Source organism: Meles meles, chromosome 1 (assembly GCF_922984935.1).
Source record: "Meles meles chromosome 1, mMelMel3.1 paternal haplotype, whole genome shotgun sequence".
In the NCBI taxonomy this organism is placed as follows: Eukaryota; Metazoa; Chordata; class Mammalia; order Carnivora; family Mustelidae; genus Meles; species Meles meles.
Genome location: NC_060066.1, coordinates 37,649,205 through 37,673,415, shown reverse-complemented (window position 1 = coordinate 37,673,415; position 24,211 = coordinate 37,649,205). Strand labels below are relative to the sequence as shown.

The window sequence follows — 24,211 nt, the reverse complement described above, 5'->3', positions numbered from 1 at the left end:
GTCCTTTCTCTAGACTCCTGTACCTGTTGCATCTCTCCAAATGCCTCTTGTTTTATTGTGCATGCTTTATTTTCCCCCGTAAGATGGTAAGCTCTTTGCAGGACAGAAGACATGGTTCTTCCTCCTTCCTTCCTCCATCTCGGCTAGCATATCAGCTTTCTTATAGTATCTGAGTAAGAAGATGTATCAGAGGAATGATAGAAAGAAATCCCATTAGGATCAAGTAGTCTAACACGAATTTCACCTTCTTATGCCTGAATTTATAGTCCCCTCAGTATAGAAAGAAAAGTAAATCTATGAGTATTTGTTTTTAAATGGAGACCATTCAGTACCTGGAGCCATGAAATGTAGTCATTTGAGGAGCCCGGGTGGCTCAGCAGTTTAAAGGCTCTGCCTTCGCCTCCAGTCATGATCCCAGGGTCCTGGGATCAAGCCCCACATTGGGCTCTCTGCTCAGCGGGGAGCCTGCTTACCCTTCTCTCTCTCTCTCTCTCTGCCTGCCTCTATGCCTACTCTGGCAAATAAATGAATAAAATCTTCAAAAAAAAAAGAAAGAAAGAAAGAAAGAAATGTAGTCATTTGGTTCAACAGAACAGAACTCCCCCACTCAATGGAGGTCCATGAGTGTCCACACTGCTGTCTAGTGCCTGAAGTGGACACACCATGGGAAGGATGACCCAAGTAGGGTTGGGCCTTCTCAAGTCCTTTCTGTAGGTTCTCTCTCTTAGGAATGCAGTTCCTTCCCTAATAAATGATATATGTCTAATAGCTATTTAGATGCTTTGAACAGTCGACCAAACATTACAAATATTGTACCAGTGATGGATGTGGAGAGAAGTGTGATGTTTTTCTCCCACCTAACTTTTCTGTGTGAACTAAATCCAGACAAATCTGGATTTTCATAATTCAAAGAAAATACCTACGCCAACATTTTGAGAACACATAGGTGCCAAGCGAAACCCAACAACATACTCCTTGGTGACATTCAGTCGGTTGAAGCTGTGTACACAGAGGGAGCCGCTACCTAAAATTGAGCTCATATGCAAATGCGAACACTCCTCAATTCCAATTACGTTGAATACATTAAACCTTTAGAAGCTGTGGAATTTTCAGGAAAAATATAGCTGAGCTTGACCTTAAGTACCTTGCCTCATTATTTTTCTGTCATTTCCAGCTACTAGTCTCTCCAAAGAAAACAACTTTCTTGTTTCTTTTAGTTTTGTGTGTGCCCTGAGCTTTATTCCCAGTTGCTGCTACAAAAAACTGAAATGGTTCCAAACACCATTATTGTTTTTCTTTTTTTTCTCTGTAACTAATATTTAAAGATCAAAGATAACTCTGGTACTTTTATGTTGTAGAGTGTATATAAGACCAAATTTTCCCTAAAGGTATTTGCTGTCTAGGATTTTTTTCTTTTTTCCCTTTCTTTCCCTCCCTCCCATTCTCTTTCTTTCTTGCTTGCTTTCTTTCTTGCTTGCTTTCTTTCTTTCCCTTGTTACCTTTCTTTTCTAGAAGTCATCTGAATGGTAGCTTTTTGATTTCCCAGGGTCACTGGAAGTTGCATGGAGGAAGAACTGGAGTGGGGCCATATGAAAAGCAGGCAGATGAGTTAGGAGGTTTTGAAAAAAACACTTTATTAAGGTGTTTTAAAACAAACAAGAAGCCCTGCCTTAACCTTCCACCAAAATCATATTGTGATAACTAGTGACCTTGGGAAATGTTTTAATTTAGGTACTTTCTAAAGTCTCCTTCTAATGCTAAAGCAGAAAAATAATCTTTCTGTCAAAAGACTTTTATTATTATGACAATTCCAATGTAAATTCTTAATGTATTTATTTTAAGGACCCATTATGATAGCTCTTATACAATGTTTTTATAGTTTTATTCATTCTGCTAATTGGGAAAATGTTTCATACGATCAGCCTTTGGTTCCGTTCTTTTAAAAAATTACATACGATGTGAAGGAAATAGTTTGTATATTATACAAATGTTTTTCCTAAAATGTCAGTTTTATTTCTTATTCTTAGTAATTGTATAGAACACTGTTTATTTTCATTTAAACATGTATCCTAAAGAAACAGAAATTATTATGTTGTTTTGGAATACTTGTTCAGTTAAACTGATTTTCTTCACTGCATTTAGTAGGTAGGACTAGAAATAGAAGATATTTGATGATCATAGAAGAAATCTAAATATTACAATTGGCAATAATGTGTGAACAAATATGAATGTGAATCAGGAGACTCGATTGGTAAGCGCTACAATAAATACATGGCTAGCAAAAAGTAGAACAAAGATGTTTTTTCATACATTCAAAATGTTGAAGGTAGTTCTCATATGATATATGTGATCTCATAAAGAGAGTATATTGAATGAACTCTATCCTCGAATTGCTGTTTTGTTCTTTATCAAAAGAATAAGTAAGGAATGGCAATTTAGGGTCAAAAATAATGCCACAAATGAAATTTTACTTTAATTACTGTCTAGCCATAAGAGGGAATAAACTATCAGCCAAGACCCATGTTCTTTGATCTCACATTTCGGCCTTCTTGTCCTCCAGATGAATGAAATGGGCTTTTCTCAAATGTTCAACAGGCCTTTTACCATTTGATAGGACAATTATTTTTAAGAAGGTTTAAAATGTGATCTGGAAAACCACATTGACTCTCTGTGGCATATTTGCTATTCTTAGCCTGTTTGAATAAGCTGGAAGTGGATGAATAATGCAGGTTAGAAAGAAAACAGATGCTAAATATTACAAATAGGAAGGTTTTCCAGCAATGAGACTTTCATTTTAGGACTAGATTTTTGTTGGCACTTTTGGCATCGTGACGATTATTGTTTTTCTCTCCAGCTGTTACACATCTGTATTGAAGGTTGGGGCAATTGGCGCTGGTCAGAGCCCTTCAGTGTGGACCACGCAGGAACGTTTATTAGAACTATTCAGTACAAGGGTCGGACTGCTTCCCTCGTCATCAAGGTTCGGCAGCTCAGTGGAGTGCAAAAACAGGTGAGTTCCTTGTGTTCGTGACCCAGACAGCTCTTAATTCTTCGACGCAATTAATGGAAGCGAAACTTAAAGAAATGAAAATAATTCATAATTTAAAAACCCAGAGTGATAAACCTAAGTATTTTTACTCCCACTTCGTATGTGCTTGTTGATGATCCTGAGGATGGTGATGGCTTCAAACCCTTTTGTCCCACATCTTTTACAAGAGCTGCTAACGAGCAGTAAAATTTACTGATTTTAGTTTCACCTCTTCTCCCTGTCATCACCTACCTTCTGGTGGAGGTGCTAATGAGCTGTGAAATAGCCAAAAGGCCTTTATTAAGGAAGAAAAGAAGCACCGGGTGTTGGGGACTCTGGATAATCCAACAGCGGATAACCAGGAGTTGGTTCTCAGACATACCAGAATAATCTTCCAGAAAGTGATGTGATGCCTCCTATGACAGAGTGGGCCTGGGTCTCCAGCAAGCTTTCTTTTCCTAGGAGTTAATCTTAACTGCAGTAAAAATTCACTACGGTCTAACTCTTGGCATATAAAACCTCAGCTCTCAGCACATATTTTTACGTATTTTATAAAACTTCCTTTTGGCTGTTTTTGAAGTTCTAAGACTGCAAAAGGGAAAAAGTATCTGACACTTTTTTTGTGTTCTTAAGATGTGAAAATGTGGTTTTTAGAAGATGTTTTTCAAGCATGGTGCATATGACAAGAGTAGAAAGGAAAAAAGGAAGTATTAAAACCTGAAAACTGGCTTCACTGCACACATCATAACTGGATTTGTCGTAAGAGTTTTAACATAAACATCTGCATCTGGACTCTAAGTCTACCCAGAGCTTATGTGCACTAAGGACATGATAGAAACAGCCCTCAGTCCCTGGGAGAGGAAAAGGGGGGCTTTTCTTATCAAGCAACATGGGCTGGTCCATTGCTGTGTGCCAGGGGCAGACAGGAAGCAAGTGGTGAGGGGAACAGTAGGACCTGTGCCATATACGTTCTTGATCTCCACCTAATCGGGAAGCTGGACTTCATGTTCTCATTATTGTGGGCAACAGAAGTGAAAAGAATAGAGCAGAGGAATCTTCGCAATGAATTGACTATTCCTCAAGTAATTATGGATTGCCTATAGTAAAACAGAGTGAGATGAAAGACACTAACTATGTGACACAATCTTTGCTCTTAAGCTGCAAATTTATATAAACCCAACTGTGTGTCGGGCACCGTGTGTGTGTCGCACAACTGACAGTAAGTATGAAGGGAATTTAGAGGTTTCACTAGGAAGATATGACTTGAATTGGGCTTTGGAAAACAGAATTTGGATTAAGAGAGGACATTCCAGGTGGACAGCGTAATATAAAGATAGGAATATGGGACATATGGGTCTTATGGGGACCCATGATGGAACCAGCCTAACTGAGCATGAGCTTTGAGGTACAGAGTCCTAAGAACAACATGTGTCACTGACTTTCATCTGCCCTCAGAACTGTCGTACTTGGATATGCTCTCAGTAAATATCTGCCCAATTAATACATTCTGGTGTTCTGATTCTGTCACTCATGGTCTTTGAAGAATGCCTTATCCACCTTCCCATTCACCAGCATTCCTGAGAAATGGTCATTCAGCATCTGTCTGAATATTCCCAATGATAAGAGGCTCATTTCCTCACACAGCAGCCCTTCCCATAACTGATTACTTCCATCTCTAAAGGAAGCTCTTTCCTGATTTTGAGGCCAAATCTCTCACCGTTCAGCCAGCTTTTACCACTCTTCAGAACTTGGGAGATGTACGCAATAGCTTATGGTGAGGACTAAGTTATCTCTCCTCTGAATTACAGCCCTTCAAAAACCCAAGGGAAGCCAAGATGTTTCCCTTTAGCTTCCTTTAGGCCAGTGGTTCTCAAACTTGCATGTATGTCTGAATCACCTAGAAGGCTTATTAAAACATAGATTGCTGGGTCCCACCCTCAGAGCTCCAGATTCAGTAGGTCTTGGGTGTGATGTGCCAATTTATATTTCTAATAAATTCTCAGGTGTTACTGATGCCACTGGTCCAGGGGAACACACTTTGACCACCATGGCTCTGGTCTGAACTTTCCCAATTCATTCAGCTCTTTTGCATATGGTTGCTAGAACAGTTACCGATTAATGGAATGGCAGGGTCACTCCATGGAGAAATAATTTTCCACAGAATATCATTGGTGGTTAAGATCATAGCCACTCTGGCTGTGTATTCCCTCGCTAGCTATGTGATCTTCAGGTTAGTTAACCTCTTTGTGAATCAATTTCCTGACCTGTGAAATGAGGATAGTAATAGTACCTTTGTCATAAAGTTAGTGTGAGAATTAAATGAGTTTGTATATATAAAGTGCTTAAAAGTAGCACCTGGCCTACTGTCATAACTCAAACTATAGTTACAAGAATGAAATAGTCCCAGGAATCCATAACATTGGTTAGACTTTGTTATCTTAACGCCAATAGTGCCTTCTTCTGGGGCGCCTGGGGGGCTCAGTCAGTTAAGCATCTGACTTTGGCTCAGGTCATGATTTTAGGGTTCTGGGATGGAGCCCTGCCTCTGGCTCCACACTCAGCGAGGAATCTGCCTTCCCTCTCCTTCTTGCTCTGCCCCTCCTCCCACTCGCGTTCTCAAACTCTCTCTCTCCTTCTCTCAACTAAATAAATAAAATCTTAAAAAACAAAACAAACAAACAAACAAAAAAACCAAGGGCACCTGGGTGGCTCAATGGCTTAAGGCTTCTGCCTTCAGCTCAGGTCATGGTCCCAGGGTCCTGGGATCAAGCCCCGCATCGGCTCTCTGCTCTGCAGGGAGCCTGCTTCCTCCTCTCTCTCTACCTGTCTATCTGCCTACTTGTGATCCCTGTCTGTCAAATAAATAAATAAAATCTTTCAAAAAAAGACAAAAATGATAGAGCCTCCTTCTTGCATAGATATTATATATCCTCAAGGAATAATATTAAATTTTAGGGATAAATTAATATATACTGTGTTCCTAAGGCAATACTACACATTGCAACAGTAGATCATAAGTCAGAAAAGTTGGCCATGGAAAGTACCTTTTTTAAAAATTCTCACAAAATGTTACTTACCTTTTCTTCCCCCTGACTAGAAGAGATTTCCCAGCCCTAATATCTATTACCCAATATCTCAGGCAAATTTCTTTTTTTTTTTTTTTAATTTTTTTTTTTTTTTTAGATTTTATTTATTTATTTGACAGAGAGAGATCACAAGTAGACAGAGAGGCAGGCAGAGAGAGAGGGAAGCAGGCTCGCCGCCGAGCAGAGAGCCCGATGCGGGACTCGATCCCAGGACCCTGAGATCATGACCTGAGCCGAAGGCAGCGGCTTAACCCACTGAGCCACCCAGGCGCCCCTCAGGCAAATTTCTTAATCTTTCTGTACATCATATTCCTTTTGCAAAATAAAGCACCCAGCAAATATTAGTTCATTGTTGTTATTTTTGTGTTAACTATTTTAAAATATTTCTTGAAAACACAGGAAAGTCTTTTTTTTTTTTTTTAAGATTTTATTTATTTATTTGACAGAGAGAGATCACAAGTAGACAGAGAGGCAGGCAGAGAGAGAGAGGGAAGCAGGCTCGCCGCTGAGCAGAGAGCCCGATGTGGGACTCGATCCCAGGACCCTGAGATCATGACCTGAGCCGAAGGCAGCGGCTTAACCCACTGAGCCACCCAGGCGCCCAACACAGGAAAGTCTTAAGTAGAAAAGAAAAGTACCCATGTTTCTGCCACCCAAAGATAAATACTGTTACTACTTCAGTGTATCTTTTTCTACTTTTTTTCTATGCAGATTTTTTTTAACCAACTTGAGATCTGGTTATAATTAGTTTTTCAACCTGTTTTTTCACTTAACATTATATGATGCTTATGTTCTCGTGTTATTCTACAGAGCTGAACTATCTTTTTAATGGTTGCATAATTTGCCACATGGTATGTTGAGACCCATTTAGATATCCCCTTGTTGCTGCTCCTTTAGATAATTTCCAATTGGTTGCCATAATAAATCCTTAAATAAATATCTGTGTGTATACATATGTATGTCAGAATGTCTGGACCTGTCCTCAAAATTATTTGCTATAAAATTTAATTACCTGAGCAAAGGATGTGAATGTTTTTGTGGTAGTTGATACATCTTCCCAGACTAAAAAGATATACTTTATTCTTTAACCAAAATTCATTGTTTTGTGTCACCAGATACTTGTTAGGGCAACATTAATCCTTGAAATTACTAAATATATGTATTTGTCCCAACCAATACACTGACTCTCTGAGTTTTTCAGACTATTAGCATTTCTTAAAAATCTTAGTATAAGGAGGGGTTCAAATCAGACTCACAAAAATTTCCCATGCATTTGAAGTTTAAGGAATCCTTTTAATCATTCTCTCTGTCAATGTCAAATCGACAGATTTTAAGGCATCTGGTGACAAATCACATTTCAGGATTTCCAAATGTTATTCATGCCATTGGATGTTTAGTAATTATTTTTGTAGGGACTCCCTCTCACACTTTTCTCTGCTTCTATCTTATAATAAATTATCTTTTTTTTTTTTTTTAATGTAGAATGTAGCCAGGCAGGAAAGGACCTTTCGGAAATCCATAATGGAAGCATAAGCCACCCTCCCATTGCATTTACTTACTTACTTTTCTGAAAGAAGTGCCATCTTACTGGCAAAGTCCATTTCCATCCCTCTGTCATGGAAGACATACACACACACAAACATACACACAATTTACACTTTGAGTTTTAGCACTTATTGTCATAGCCAAATGAGATTGGGCTCTAAATGAGGGCCATTTTAGTCACTCAGCAGAATAGTGAGAAGTGGAACACAGAAACAGCAATTCATTTTAACCGAGGAAGAAGCAAAATGTAAAATGGTTGGTACTGAACGCAGGTAATGCTGAAAGGTTCAGCAGGCCACCAACTTCAAAAACAACTGCTACATTGTTGTGAAAACCCTTTCTAGTCTTTCAGTTGGGTTTAATTTTTTATTGTCAGTGTAGATTAACTAAAATTCAGGTTAGCTCCAGTTAAAGTACATCAGAGACACAGGATTTCCTCAATTAGCCAGGTTGGGAAGGAAGATAGGAATCAAGGTTTCAGAAGAGCTTCGTGCATTTCTGCCTCTCTAACATCTTGGCTTCTTTCCTTCTACCCCACCTGGGCCGGGAAATTTGCAATAAACCACAGCTGCCTAATTTCAAAGATTTTGGGAGGTGAGTGTGTGCAGCTCGCTGATGGACCATAACTGCATTAACACGCCCCCGGATAATGGAGAATTGGCTGATGCACTCCTGAACAATGAGGTTTGGTTGTCTGTACCCAGCCTTTCTTATACCACTGCCATTTCTCCAATTGAATGATAATTGACCACATACAAAATTTCTCAGGAACTTTGTACATAACATAGCTACCCATGTGCGCACAGTGACTTCGTTGAGAAAAGCCTTACCGTTCTAAAAACGTAAATGTACATATGTATGTAAGTATATATATTGTATCTTTATACATACACTTTTAATCAGGGCTAAGATATCATTTTCCAGTGCATCTGGTGCTCTGGAGTTATTCTTTAATATCACTATTCTTCTTGGCACTGATCTAATAAGAGTTCTGAAACCTGCTAAGTAAAATCATATGTGGAAATCTTCAATGCACATCTTTGTGGCTTTGGGGAAAGAGGAGAATTAGTGTGAAACCTGGAAATGTGTATTAAAGAGAAACCCTACATTAAAAAAAATTAAGTAGCTGTCTTCAACTGATAAATTAATCTTGAAATTCTAACCATAATTTTCAAAATAAAGGCATTGTAAGTGTTGCCACTTTGAAGAAAAGCAGACATGGCTCTCACTGAACCCTGTGTGGGAGCAGCTCTGAAGAACACCATTCCAAAGAGGAGCCATTTTGGATTTTCCTTCATCTAAGTAGCCCTCTCTCCCTGGCCACTTTTAAGGGTTTTTTTTTTATCATATTTGAAAGCCTATTGAACAGGCTTTATAGTTGAAAATGAAACTATAAAAACCCACCAAGAGGATCTTTGTCTTTAGACAAAGTGAGTCCCAGATGGTTGCAGAGATTCTGTGGTTTCTGTGAGAGACAGCAAAATTCTCTCCTAAATCTCATGGGGCCCAAAGGTTCTAAAGCAAGAGCAGTGTGCATACATTGCCAGGCCTGGGCACATCAAGAGGGAGAACAGAATTAAATACTGCCTCAGAGCTTTCACGTGTTTATTTAAAAGTTAGACGATGGTAAGGCCTCATAAGACGTAACCATGAGTACCTAGTAACCCCTAGCATATGCTGAAGAAAAGCTTGCTTGCTAACTCAGGACTCATGGTTCAGTTGACTTTTGTGTTTGTTATTGAGAAAACATTGTTTTAAAAGATTATAACAGCCAGAGTGCCTACAAGTAATGTACAGTTAAGCACGGCTTGGTTTTAACAGATGTATTCCTTCTAAAGAAAAGTCAAAGGAATAGATAGTTGGAAAATAAATGTTTAAGAAAATGCTAAACTTTAGTGTTCAACTAATGAAACAACAATAACATTTAATTTTTGGTCTATCAACATAGATTTCTTTATAATGAACTAAATAATAGTTCATTCATAAATAATCATATGTATTTGTATAAATAATAGTTTAGATGTAAAATACTCTTAATCACATATGAAAATGTATCCATTAGTGTATTTTCAGTTAATCTTCATAGTAAGCTAGTGAGGCAGATACTATTATTGTTCCTATTTTATATTTATATTCTCATATAATAAGAATGAGGAAGGCAGGTTAGGTGTTGGTTAGTTAAGCCACTCAGGGCTGTATCTACTTCTCTGCTATCCTCTTGGATTTGCCTTTTTTTGTCTCAAGATGGCTACAGAAGCTGTATGTACATACATATATCCTCTCACAACTTCTTCTGTGGCAGACAAGAAGCGGGCTTTCTCTTCTCATATTCTCTCCCTTATCAAGGAGTAAAATCTTTCCCAGAGCCTTTTAGCAGTCTTTCCTTCTCATATTATTAGCCAAACAGCGCCCCGTGTTCACCCCTAAAGTAATCACTGGCAAAAGGAGAATGGAATTACAAGGATCAGTTTGTGCCAGCTGTGACACAGACCATGGAGGCCATGGAGGTGTCCACCTTCCCGAGTACTTTGCTCCTTTTGAGACCTAAACCGAATCAGGGTTATTAATAACCAGGGAGAAGGAGGGACCACCTCTTTGGAATGGAACCAGTGACATCTGTCACATTTACATTATGATGGGCAGCCTTCATTCTCTTTTTTATAGTTTCTAGGCTTTCTTAATTCATAGGTGTTAATTTTATGAAAGACAGACCTTCAGAGTGACTATCAGACTCTGGACCAGAGAGTCTGGGTAACACCGTGCAAGTCATCCGACATCATTCTCTTTGTTAAGATGACAAGTCCTAGTAACACCTATTTTATATGGTTACTGTGAGAGTGAGAGCGTTAATGTGTAAAAATCCCTTGTAATAGGATGTGCGCATATATTCATACAGATTCGTGTGTATGTACATACATGTGTATGCACATACATGTGTATGCAGAGAAAGAGAGGAAGAGATTTCTTTTCAATTGGCTCACATGGCTGTGGAAGCCAAAACCCAGCAGAGCTGACGTGTAGTTCCCGCCTGAAAGCCAGCAGACTAAAGACCCAAGAAGAGCTGATATTTTTTAGCGCAGGTCCAAAGGCCAGGAAAGACCAATGTCTCGGTTCAGTGAGGCAGGAGGAGTCCCTCTTACACAGGCTCTTTGTTCTAGTAAGGTTTCAGCTGACAGGGTGAGCCCCACCCACAGTAGGGAGGGCACTCTTTACTCAGTTTACCAATTCAGACGTTAACCTCATCCAAAAGCATCTTCACAGACACACCCAGAAAAATGCTTGGCCAAGTATCTCGTGGCCCATCCAAGTCGACACATAAAATTAACCATTACATGCTTGGGAAACCACATATATATTGGTGTGCATATGAATGATTACTATTCATATAATCTAGAAAAAAAATTACAAATAAGAATATCCAGTACGTGAAAGTCCTATATTTTCCAGTCATGGTGAATATTTGTATTACAGTAGGACTCACTGCATGGGAATAAAGTTTTGCATTATCTTTTTAATTTCAACCAATTTAAGAAACATTTCTTAATGCCTACTGTGAACTGTACTCTCAGCTGGAGGAAAAATAGGGTGATCCATGAATCTTTGGATCATTATGTGTGTTTTACAAAGCCACATGCTTCTACTCTGGGGGAAAACCTAAATAAAATAAACTATAATTAGGCATCTGACTTAAGAGTTGTTTCTATTATCAATTTATAAAGTGATCTCTTATTGTGTAAGACTGCAAGAAACCCTTGGAAACCAGCCTTGGAAACATAAATCGCCAGTTGGCCTCTCAGCCACCAGAGCTGAAGCCTTGGGCTCGGTCCCCATCCTTGGTGACTGCCACATCATGTGGCATCACTGACTACCCCTTCCTGGTGGGTCTTTTCTCGGGGCTTCAGCTTCCCCTGGTTTACCGCCACAGTCCTTTGCCTCTTCTTCTCGGGCCCCTTCCCTGGCTCTTTGCCCCTGAATCTGACCCTAGGCTATTGGTCAATTGCTGGTGTAAGCCTGTACCTCTTTTCCAGGTCAGCTTTTTTCTGCCTGTGTGCATTTGCAAGGCTTTCATTCCATGGGTTGACTGTCTCCAGCCCCACCGCTCGCTCAGGCACACACCCAGCATTTCCAGCTGGCTGCTGCAGGCCCCGCCTGTGCCTGTCCTTTGAGTGCGGTAAACCTAGTATGACCAAAGCAAAATCCCTTTCTGCTCCCAAGCCTTTCTTCCTGTATGCTCTAAACAAGCTCATGGCTTCACGTTCTTTCCTTCAAAACCAACACAGGTAATAACAGTGAACGTGTCACCAGTTCAGGAAATCCGAACGGGTGAAACTTTATGTGTGTGTTTATCACGTTTTAGATTATCATCTGTGGAAGACAGATCATCTGCAGTTATTTGTCTCAAAGCATAGAACTGAAAGTCGTTCAGCATTACATCGATCAAGACGGACAAGCTGTCATTCGAGAACATTTCGACTGCCTCACAGCCAAACAGAAATTGCCTTCATACATACTGGAAAACAGTGAACTGACGGAGTTGTGTGTGAAGGCCGAAGGAGACGAAGACTGGTCAAGAGACGTGTGCTTGGAATCCAAGTCCCCTGAGTATAGCATTGTCATTCAGGTACAAGATGTACGGCAATCTGGAATGGAGCAGTTTTGTGGGTTTTTTTTAAGATTTATTTATTTGAGAGAGAGACAGTGAGAGAGCGCATGAGAGAGGAGAAGGTCAGAGGGAGAAGCAGACTCCCTGTGGAGCTGGGAGCGGGATGCAGGCCTTGATCCCAGGACTCCGGGATCATGACCTGAGCTGAAAGCAGCCACTCAACCAACTGAGCCACCCAGGTGCCCGAGTAGAGCAGTTTTTAAAATTAAATGTTTCTCCTTTTGCTCTTTATTCAGTACAGCGCTTTATTTAAAAAAATGACCGGTACATTGGGCGCCTGGGTGGCTCGGTGGTTTAAGCCGCTGCCTTCGGCTCAGGTCATGATCTCAGGGTCCTGGGATCGAGTCCCGCATCAGGCTCTCTGCTCGGCGGGGAGCCTGCTTCCCTCTCACTCTCTCTGCCTGCCTCTCTGCCTACTTGTGATTTCTCACTGTCAAATAAATAAATAAAATCTTTAAAAAAAAAAAAAATGACCGGTACAAAAGAGGGAGATCTGAAGTCAGATAAACAGACTTGAGATATTGCTTCCTCCTACCCCACAGCAGCCAGTCACCTTGAGAGCCAAGACGCTGCCCTTTTCAGGTGCAGACAAGTTATATCTTGAGAAAGATCCTGATGCACCAGGCCTTGGGATGGGGATGCAGGGGAGAAGTGGGGGAGGAGTGCCCCCCCAAAGGTCTGCTCCTTTTTTTCTCCTCGTCACACTCCACCATCGGCACTTTCCTTGCCACAAAGGACAAATCCTCCCCGCCATTCTCCCACCCAGTCTTGTATCAGTCAGCCTCTCCTCTTACAAATGCCTTTGTCTTTAAGAAAGTGTTGGCCTCGTTGACTCACTACACATTCACTTTATGCCATAATGAAGTCTGGTTTTGCTTATTCTCTGTTTTTAATGGCTTTTTTCTATAACTTTAAACTTTTTAATCCTCCAAACTGACATTCGATCTGTGCCTCATTTTGATTAATTAGTAAACTGTTCGGCATTTAACAGAACCCTTTTCTACCTCCTGTGCAGGTGCCATCTTCAAACAGTTCCATTTTTTATGTCTGGTGCACAGTTTTGACATTAGAACCCAATTCTCAAGTGCAACAACGACTGGTGAGTGCTTTCCAGTCCTAAAATATGGTATATGACTCTGACCTTTCCTGTTCTGAAATAAATTAAGGTCAGAGTGACCCAGGGAAGAGATTTATTACAAGTTTGTTTCAGCATCAAACAGCTGGAATACTGCAACAAAGCAAATATGAAAGTTGTTCTGTCCTTTTATTTTTATAGATTGTGTTCAGCCCTCTTTTTATCATGAGGAGTCATCTTCCAGACCCCATTATCATACATTTGGAGAAAAGGAGTCTGGGATTGAGTGAAACACAAATTATTCCAGGAAAAGGACAGGAAAAACCACTGCAAAACATAGAACCTGACCTTGTGCATCACCTAACATTTCAAGCAAGGTACTGGAAAATTCCTTACGTTTTCCTCAGAAAGATTCAGTAGAAAAGCAACCTGTAGTATTGAGGGGAAGAAGTCAGATAGAGTATTTTGTATGATTCCCTTATCTTATGAGAATGTTATTTTAAAATTGCCCTGCCTAGTGTTCCCTTATCTTCTTCAGTGGTTTTGGATAAAATTCAGCCTCTTTCATTAAACTTAGATATAAACAAGAGGGATTGGAAGATTTAATTGACACATAATTTCTCTAGTGGAAGAAGAAATGCATAGAGCTCTCACCCAAGCATGTGGGGGAGGGGGACAGGGAAAAGGGGTCAGGGCCCAGATCATCCAAAAACTGTGTCACTAATCCCTAAATCACCAAAAAAATTGACTCAGTGTCACAAAAGTTATTGGTCTATGATACATCGTCTATAGTTCGATTTTTTTTTCAATAAATTCACTTTAGAAATCTGATATTCACTCCTGTTTTATTCTTTTCCATTTCCTAGAGAAGAAGATGATCCTTCCCACTGTGCCGTTCCCATCTCAACCTCCCTCATCAAGCAAATAGCCACTAAGATACACCCTGGAGGCACAGTTAATCAGATCCTTGATGAATTCTATGGGCCAGAAAGTTCCCTTCAACCCATGTGGCCCTATAATAAAAAGGATTCTGACAGGTAACGGTCCCCAGCGACCTTTTTTTACAAACATTTCTCAATATTGATAAATAAATGACCATTCACCAAAATGTTAGATACCATAAAAGGTTTTTAATGATTGGTTGATTCATTCGTTGATTGATTGATTTTAGAGAGAGAGTGGAAGTAGGTGAGTGAGGGGAGAGGCAGAGGAATAGGGGTGAGAGAGACTTTCAAGTATACTACCCACTGAGCATGGAGCCTGACATGGGGCTCTGTCCTAGGACCCTGAGATCATGACCTGAGCCACAATCAAGAGCCAGCCACTTAACTCACTGAGGCATCCAGGCATCCCAAAAAGTCTTTTAAAAAGGAAATATTTGCATGCACCTATCAGATTCCAACTTTCTGTCATCTGGGTGATGTGTTTTATGGACTGCTTTACTCATAATCTAGAACATAACTGCATGAGAAGTTTCTCCAGAATGCAGATTCAGCATTGGATGGTTCTAGTGTGAAGAGGGGTCGTACATGAGCATTGTGTATCTGGAATCCTTAAACATATTTCATGAATACTGACGTCATTGTATTTCATTGAGTCTCTCGGATGTGGTATTTGGAACAGGAGTGAACAGCTGAGTCAGTGGGATAGCCCAATGCGAGTGAAGCTGTCAGTCTGGAAGCCATATGTTAGAGCCTTGCTGATAGAGCTTCTACCCTGGGCCCTGCTCATCAATCAATCCAAGTGGGACCTCTGGCTGTTTGAAGGGGAGAAGATTGTTCTACAGGTTCCTGCTGGCAAAATTATTATCCCTCCTAATTTTCAGGTACTATAACTTTTTTTTAGTTAATATGAATTCTTTTCTTTCAACAACTAGCCTTTATTTTGAGGTCACATTTATATTTCTTAACAGAATCAGTTGTAGAAAACTGTCCTCTTAGATGCATATGTAAGAGGTATGGAATGTGCTTTGATATTCAAAGACATTTCACATGTCTTTTTTTCCCCGCATCAGCAGTATTCATGCTTGAGTTATCATTAAATTTGATAACTTGTACTAGTTACATTTTCATTTTCATTTTCACTCTGTACAGGATATTTGACAAGCATTACGATTGGCCTACTCAGGGTATGTTAAGGATATAGAACCATATTCTGTACTAACCCACTCCCTAGATACACTTGGGGTTCTTAGCGAAATTCTCAGAGATCTTCAAGGCTTTCTGAGCAACTATTTTTGTCAGAGCCCCTTTTCCCTTAAAGGACCTGGATGTCCATAATCATGGATGTCCACCCAGTTGTTGATAATAACAATATGGAGTCATTACTGTCATTGGGGGTGGGACCCTAATATAAAACAGAATTTCACAGCAAGACTGTATTCCAGCACAAGAGAACTTTCTTGATGAGGCTAACCCATTTCAAGAAAGCACATAAATCTGTAGGAAAATAGAATGCAAAGAACTAAATAAAATAAAATGTTTTCCTGGTGGGAAACAATTGGAGAGCCCTTTTTTGAGTTCTAGTTCATGAACATCTTTATTCAATTGCATTTTTCCTCTGTGTGTGTGTGTGTGTGTGTGTGTGTTTTAAATAATCAGATGATGTTACCTTATGGAATTGGAATGCTGACCTACATGTACCTAAGGTTGTATATTATTCTCTAGTCAAATGAAATGAAGCCCTTCATTTTTAAGTCTTTGTTATTTATAGGGGAGCCACAGTTTGGGTTAGGTGTTTTTTTTTCCCCTTCCATGAATATAAATTCCATTGTGAATCAAAGAAAACATTGAGAACTAAAATAAAATGTATGTTGCCATTACAAAAACACAACTCATAAAGGGATTTGGTTGCCTAAGTAGACCTATTATATAATATAAAAAATTCCTGTGAATTGAGGTAAAACTATCAAAGTTAAGAAAAATACTTTATAATTGAGGCATTATTTTTCCAGGAGGCTTTTCAAATTGGAATATACTGGGCAAATACAAACACTGTGCACAAGTCAGTAGCAATTAAACTGGTCCATAACCTGACATCTCCAAAGTGGAAAGACGGAGGTAATGGTGAAGTTGTGTCATTGGACGAAGAAGGGTTTGTTGATGCTGAAATAAGACTTGGTGCTTTCCCAGGACATCAGAAGGTAGGATCAAAGTCTGTGTGGCTCAGGGGGAAGAACATGCCATCCCCTCAACCGGCTTAATATGAGTCGACCCTTTTCTTTTTAATCCCTTCTCGGCGTCACATGCTGTAGACAATTTATAACAGTGAAACACGCGATTTCTTAGACCTCTCTGTTTCACAGGGTTTTTTTTTCCCTCCTTTACCAGTGATAAAAGCCATGTCACATAATTTATCCAATAACCGCTCTATTTCAGAACACTCAGCAGTCACTTGATGGATCGTACGTGGGGGAAAAATGAACTTATTCCAAAATGTCCACAAATTGTACTTGGCCTCCTTTCCTTGGAGCAGGAAGTAAAGTTGCTAACATTCTGAGCACTGAGGGAAAGGACAAAACTCCTATAGCAAAGGTTATGTTCCTGGGAAAAGGGCACGCTGAGCAACAGCTACGCTGATCTTCCCATAGAACCGAAGGTTATGAGGGAGTTATGTTCCTGAACAGAGAACTGGTACCCGTGACTATATGAATACAGAAAACCTACTTCATCGGTCATTGAGCTAAATACTGATGGTGTGTGATTTTCAGCCTCCATCTTTTGAAAAGTCTATGAAAAGCAATTAATTTGAGCAATACGGTCACAAATGACATTAACCTGTGTGTTCGGCAGCACAATATCATAGTTCTCGTGAGGTCTCATGCTGCACTTCCTACCATCTTCGTTATCTCAGCCCTCCCCAGTCAGACGAAGGGCTCCTTCATCAGAGTAGCACGATTCAGAATGACCTTCCTCTGGGGAGAAGTTCAATTTTGATGGGTGTCTTTGAAGAGCTTCTTGAAAAAAAGTTAGTGTCATTTGGTGACTTTTTAAAAATAAATTTCTCCGATACAAAGAAGTTGTTTCTCTTCAGTATTCAAGGCTGGTATCCATTTCCTGAGAGTTGTCTGGGTAACACATGTTTATGCGCTGCCGGCCAGAAGACTGTAACATGGGTGTAAATGGCAAAGAGCTGTAAGCGTGAATCACCCAAAGCTGAAGACTTGTAAGTTGAGATCGACCATCAAAACCTAGGAAAAATGTCACAATACACCATCCAACACCCAGTACCTCCAGCACCTCAGAGAGTGGCCACAGCCAAGTGCTACATGAATGTGAATGAATGAACGGACTGCTGGAAAATACATTATTATATATATTGATGTCTCCTTCTTCTTTCCTAGTGATTCTCAAATTTTTTAGGGCTGGGACCCCTTTATTCTCTCGAAAATCATTGCAGACCTCCAAAACCCTTTTATTTATGTGGGATTTAGCCATTGGTATCCATCAAACTAGAAATGAATACAAAAACTCTAGAATGCAAGAATACGCAAGCATACATTCTGCTACCCGTGACAGTGATGACATCATGGGCCATAAAACCCCTGGAAAACTCCACAGTACACTCATTAGAGAATTAGAGTGGAAAAGACAAGAGCATTTATGTATTATTATGAAAACAGTTTTGATCTTTGGACCCCCTAAAAGGATCTCAAAGGCTCCCCAGCTCACTCACACACACATAAGAGTCCCAGGCCACTCTTTGAGAACTGCTGTCCTGACATTACCACTTACTAAGTGGGGGCCGTCAGGCAGCGGGTATCTTCTCTGACCACCTGTCAGTACTGCGGTAAGGGAATGACAGGGTACGTGGGGGGTAAGAGAAATACCACAGAGTCAGACTGCATGGTTTCTAATCCCAGCTAGACCGTCTCTGTCTTTATGACCGTGAGCAAGTTACTTAAGCTCTTTGAGCCTCGTTTCCATCTTCTATAAAATGGGGATCATAGTAGCTGCCCCTGTGGGTTTTGTAAGGATTCTGTGAGTTAACACACATCAATACTTACAACAAGCAGCTCACAAGAAAGCAGCATAGGAGGGCCAAGCATTGATTTTTTTCATCATCATCACTGTTCAAGTCCTTAGAACACCCAGTGGTCCCCACTAGGCCTTTGGCGAGGGAGCTGCTGTGATAAGCATGAAGAAGGGGAGAGGAATGCTTAACTGAATTCTTTATGTTGAAAAGATGAGTGACATCTGTTACATAAAAGTCTTTATAGATATTTTGTGAGGAAATTGGTTTAAAAACTTGAAAACAAGTCTCTGTCATTGTACCGTAGCAGCAGAAAGAACTGGTTCGCTGGGATCCCCTATTGGAACAGTGGCCCCTTTTAAGGGCGGGGACATTTTTAAGACTGAGAGGGGACACCAATAAATACTCTGGAGCAAAAGGTAAAATTGGTACTGTCCAGGGCGAACCAATAGATAAAGTGACCTTTTAAAAATAAGAAAGTTTTATATGCCTTATATTTTTTTGCCTTATTGTATTTTATAAAAATTATTCTTTCCTCAATTGTCTTACAGTTATGTCAGTTCTGCATCTCCTCCATGGTACAGCAGGGCATACAAATTATTCAGATTGAAGACAAGACCATGATAATCAATAACATGCCATATCAGATATTCTACAAACCGCAGTTATCTGTCTCCAAACCCCAGTCTGGAGAGGAGGTAAGCCGTTCAGAATATGATCAATTTGTCATCTTCAGTTTTGATATATCAGCAATAAGTAAGATGAATTTTTTAGCCTAGAAAAAAAGAAAAAACTATGACCGGATGTAGGTAAAAAGAAATTTATTTGTTATTAAATTAAAGCACAGATGTCCTGGTCCGCACTTCCAAGGTAATTAATGAGCAGAAATCCTACGAAGCACCAGATCCTGACACGCAGCCGGACCAGTGCCGCCTGCACCCCATCTGCTCGGGGCTGCGGCACACACTTCCAGCACGCTCGCTAACCCAGAGCCCCCCCTCGCTAACCCAGAGCCCCCCCCAGCAGGGACGGGGCCTGAGGACCGGCTCCTGGGGATCATGGAAAAGACCATCTGCCTCCCAGGCTGCGGGGCTGAGAGGAGCCATGTGGTCAGAGGCTTGGCCCCACAGAGCCAGGATCTAGGAGCCCAGAGTTCTCTGCCCACGAGGAGAGTAACTGTGAAAATGTCCCTGCTCATTTATGTGGACATCTCCCTGGCAGAATATGCAGGAAATGAATCCAAGAAGGGTTTTTTTGATTCACTTCTTTATACAATTAAAACGAACACTTATGTTTTGGGAGAGTAAGGAGATCTTTTAAAAGGACTTAAACACGTAATAAGCTAAGTGGTCTGCTATTGTTTTATGCTATTGAAACGATCACATAGGAACATATTTCTTTCTTTACCTCTGTCTGCGTTTATTTTTATCCCTTTCAGCTCCTAAAAATTACATTAGAACAATAAAATAGGATGAAAGTCTTATTCTTCTAAGCCACAGTGCATTATGGTATTGCCAAAAATGTCAGAATAGTAGAATTTCATCTTGGTTCATCGAAGTACTGATAGGATAACTGGGTGACCAGAAGTCCCCAGCTGGGAAGTACAGGTCAACAATGTTCGCATTTTAGGTGAGGATTTGGCAAGAGAATCGGCATATGTGCAGATAATTCTCCTGCTTCTTCCCACCCTAGAGCTTTCTGAGACATTGGGTCAGGGATTTCCATGCTGACATTTCTTCATCTGTAAATAGGCATATTTCACATTCCTTGCAGGGTTTTGGTGGCAATTAAATGAGATAATATGAGTAAACAGGCGAGGCACTCAGGAAGTGGTGGTACCCAGCAGCAGCCACACCACGAGCATCACAATGAACTTACCTCGGCTTCCTGAAGACAAAGGGAAGGCCCAGGTTCTTCTGGGCAGCTGGGGTGTGTCCCCTCTGTCAACCCTACCTGCTTCAGGCAGGTGTGGGAACTTTTTTTTTTTTTTTTTAAAGATTTTTATTTATTTATTTATTTATTTGACAGAGAGAGATCACAAGTAGATAGAGAGGCAGGCAGAGAGAGAGAGAGGGAAGCAGGCTCCCTGCCGAGCAGAGAGCCCGACGTGGGACTCGATCCCAGGACCCTGGGATCATGACCTGAGCCGAAGGCAGCGGCTTAACCCACTGAGCCACCCAGGCGCCCCTGTGGGAACTTCTTTAAAGACATGGTAATCCCTGGCCTCTCAGGAACACCATGTGGTATAGTGGGAAAATCACCAAACAGGAAGCAGGAATCCGGGCTCTGGCTGGGCTTTGCCACTCACCATCTCTGTGATGTCGGACAAGTCATCAGTTCTCTGGAAAGCAGCTTCCTCAGATGTGAAAGAGGAGTTTTAAATAAAGTATCTCTAAAGGTCCTTTTTAAGTCTGAAACCCCAAAGCTCTCTACTGTGCCAGATACCCTGTGGAATTTCAACTGAGGGTTGGGTCAGAGTTTCCTCCCCCCTCAGGATAAGCCTTACACAAAAATTACCTTCTGAGCTCCCAGTTCATCAGCTCTCTTCTGCCCAAGGCCTCTCAGGGCTCACCCTTTCTGTTCGGCCCATCCCTATCCAAGAGGACTCCCTCTCTAGCACATGGCTGGCATGTCTCCCCTTACGACATCTGGATTTTTGCAGTACCTGGGGGACATTGAGAACTTTGCATCACCTTCTAAATCGCCCCGGCCTTATCATGTTTCATTATGTCTAGAAAAGCAGACCCTGCTCCCAGTGCTTGTAATGGTCTCATTAGGGCTTTCTCATGGGCCTGGGATTCTAACATGCCCGAGTGCCCTACTTGGCTACCTCCTGAGAATCCACGGTTATGGTTTCTTCGAAGCTGTGCCTTCAAAAGCTTAACTTCTTTCCATTGCTGCAGCCGCTATGCTATCTCAGCATTATCTTTTTCTTTTTTTCAGTATTTTCATGTTCCAGACAGTGCTACTTTCAGCATTTGCCCAGGCGGAGAGCAGTCTACTCAGACATCCAGCTCTCTTCCTTGCTGGGACTTAATGCCTGATGTCAGCCAGTCACCACTGGACACATCCCTGCTTCAGAAACAGATCTTGCTGGCCTTTTCTCCTGCGGCAGGTGCCTCCGGCTCCCCATGCTGGAGCCTGCCGGCCATAGTTAGACAAGAGTTTCCCAGACAGAGCGTAGCAGTGCCCTTCGGAAACCATGGGGACAATGGCTTCTGCACCAGGTACATCTGTATGAATGCCCTTCTTTGCTTGTCGATGTGGCTCTTCGTCCAGGTGCTGGGAGGAACAGAGGAATGGCTGCAGAGCCAGATGTAAAACTAGGTTTTACTTTTATTTGTCATGACTTCTAGACATTGTACGCAATTGGGCAAATGCTGTGATCACATGTGGGTTGGCCTGGTGTCCTACCGGTGAGATTTTTCCCCTACTGCTGACGCAGCTTACCCTCGGGGGGGAAATGATAGTGTTTGTCCCCTAGATTGGTGGCAGCACATCACAAGGAAAAGATCACCTTCCATGAGGACTTCTTAGCCTCTGTCAAGGGTTAAAATATGAGGGAGGCAAGTTGGAAAACCTTTCTCCTTTGCCATATTTTACATCGACTTCAAAATGGAATTTTTCTTTAAAAGCCATTAAGAGAGATAACTTAGATAAACACAAGTCACAGAAGACTCTGTTCTGTGGTTGTTCCTGCACGCAAGTTGCTCCAATTACCGATTACCAATTATGCAAATAACAACCACAGAATCTAGCCGGAGACATGAGACATGTAATGGTTTGTGCATACTGGACTTTTAGTCTGTGGTTGTCTTGCATGCAATACGTTCCTTCTGTAACTGTCAGAAATAACTTATTTATGGTATATGTAAAAAGGACAAAAGAACACATACTGTGATCTTACCAGAGGTGCCTTCTTCCCATGATTGAGAATTTACAGACTTTGAGACTTTAGCTCCCCTAACTTTTTGATGTCTACAGAGATTTCTAGTAGTCATAGTTTAAAAGATAACTTCCTAACTCATGTCATCCATAATAGTGAGGCCCTGCTCCCTATACACATCCCTTAATCTTTCATAGCATTCAGAAATATCCCTGATTTTATAAACACTTTTCATCCCCTGATCCTGGAGAGGAGTGGTTATATTTATATCCTGGCTGGAGAAGTTAAGTGTGGTGAGTTAAAGGAAGCATTTTTGAAAGCAATGTGAACTTATGTCGAGAAAACAAAATTTATTTTTAAAACGGAAAGGCAAAATCTTAAATAAAATTGCATTTGGGATTGATGTTTAAAATTCTAAGAATTGTAAGACATGATTTTATTAATATAATTTAATCTTATCTATGAATACCAAACTAGATATTCGATTGAAAATACCATATGTTAGTCCTGGCCCCCAGCTTTCTTGGCTAGCAAGAAGAAATTCTCTGAGGTTGGCTTGCCCCAGCTCTTTCAAAATTAGGCTGGGAAAAGAACTTTGGTGTGCATCCAAGGCCTGCACTCTGCAATCAATTCACTTCCTACAGCCCCATCTCCTCCTGTCTCCTTCCTCCCCTCACTCCGACCCTGCACATTTGATGGTGTTATTTTTTTTTTAAGATTTTAATTTATTTGATAGACAGAGATCACAAGTAGGCAGAGAGTCAGGCAGAGAGAGAGAGGAAGGTAAGCAGGCTCCCTGCTGAACAGAGAGCCTGATGCGGGGCTCGATCCGAGGACCCTGGGATCATGACCTGAGCAGAAGGCAGAGGCTTTAACCTACTGAGCCATCCAGGTACCCCTGATGGTGTTATTAATATGATTTCCCCAAATGCTAATGGACAGTTCACTTCGGCATTTCAGACAAATACGGTCTTTCGGAAGGACTCACACCGGTGAACAGGATAAATGGCAAATGAGAAATTCTTCAGTGCACTGTCCACCCCTCTCCATCCGTGTAAACTGAGGGCCAAATATCCAATTCCTTGGGTTAATTTGATCAGTTCATGCAATTTAAACTGCAGAGAGGATTTTTTTTTTCCTGTTTTGATATGAAATGTTGTTTGGTCGTCTGTGGTGTAAACTGGAAAATTTCAGTGTCTCCATTGCCAAGGGCAGCCTATGCCCACACAGCAATTTTTCCAAAGCCAATTAAGACAGTTTTGCTCTTGGTAGTCAAAGTGGAAATCACGTAAAGTTCGGCAATGTTGTGCAAATTGACAGCCGGCATCATGAGCCTACCTACTTTTAGAATATAAAAAGAGCAAGGCCCCAGATTCTCTGGCACTCCTTCTAAAAGCGCATCAGCTCCTCTCTTGCCAAGACTTACCAGGCACTGTTGAGGAGGAAGGGACCCTGTGTGAAGAGTTTAAGGCACATTTGCCTAGAGGAAAGCGGAGCAGAAAGCAGAGTTATTAGTGCAAGGTTAGCTCCAATTCTAAGTGGCAGAAGTTGTGTTTTTCCCTTTTAAAGATTTTTTTAAAATCATATACTAACATTGCCGTGAAAAAAAAATGGTAAAGCTATGATTAGCATATGATGGTTAATGGACGAGAGGATGGGTTCCTTTGTCTGGAAACATTTCCTCTGGTGGATAAAAGAGAAGATGTTGTGGAGTGGTGAATGTTACAAATCTGAATAAACACGCACCAGGAGGGCAAGCATTCATCTTTTTCTAAACCACTTCTGTCATTTCATCTGATTTCATTCTAGGGCAGTAGTACTGACATATCAAGAACACTGTGGAGTGACTTACTTAACCCTCTCTGAAGACCCTAGTCCTCGGATAATTTTCCACAACAGATGTCCAGTAACAATCCTTATAAAGGAAAATATCAAAGGTATATTTTGTCTCATTGAA

The 24,211-nt window shown here is 40.9% G+C and overlaps 1 protein-coding gene across 1 annotated transcript in view; it reads left to right on the top strand.

Moving 5' to 3' along the window:
- VPS13B (vacuolar protein sorting 13 homolog B) overlaps window positions 1-24,211 on the top strand; it is an 811,037-nt gene that overhangs the window by 743,744 nt on the left and 43,082 nt on the right. The window contains exons 44-53 of the mRNA XM_045996973.1: window positions 2,855-3,010; window positions 12,017-12,280; window positions 13,338-13,421; window positions 13,599-13,774; window positions 14,264-14,434; window positions 15,021-15,222; window positions 16,351-16,539; window positions 18,920-19,066; window positions 21,312-21,595; window positions 24,064-24,191. Of these exons, the coding sequence (XP_045852929.1) occupies window positions 2,855-3,010; window positions 12,017-12,280; window positions 13,338-13,421; window positions 13,599-13,774; window positions 14,264-14,434; window positions 15,021-15,222; window positions 16,351-16,539; window positions 18,920-19,066; window positions 21,312-21,595; window positions 24,064-24,191 (1,801 nt within the window). The remainder of the gene's footprint in view (window positions 1-2,854; window positions 3,011-12,016; window positions 12,281-13,337; window positions 13,422-13,598; window positions 13,775-14,263; window positions 14,435-15,020; window positions 15,223-16,350; window positions 16,540-18,919; window positions 19,067-21,311; window positions 21,596-24,063; window positions 24,192-24,211) is intronic.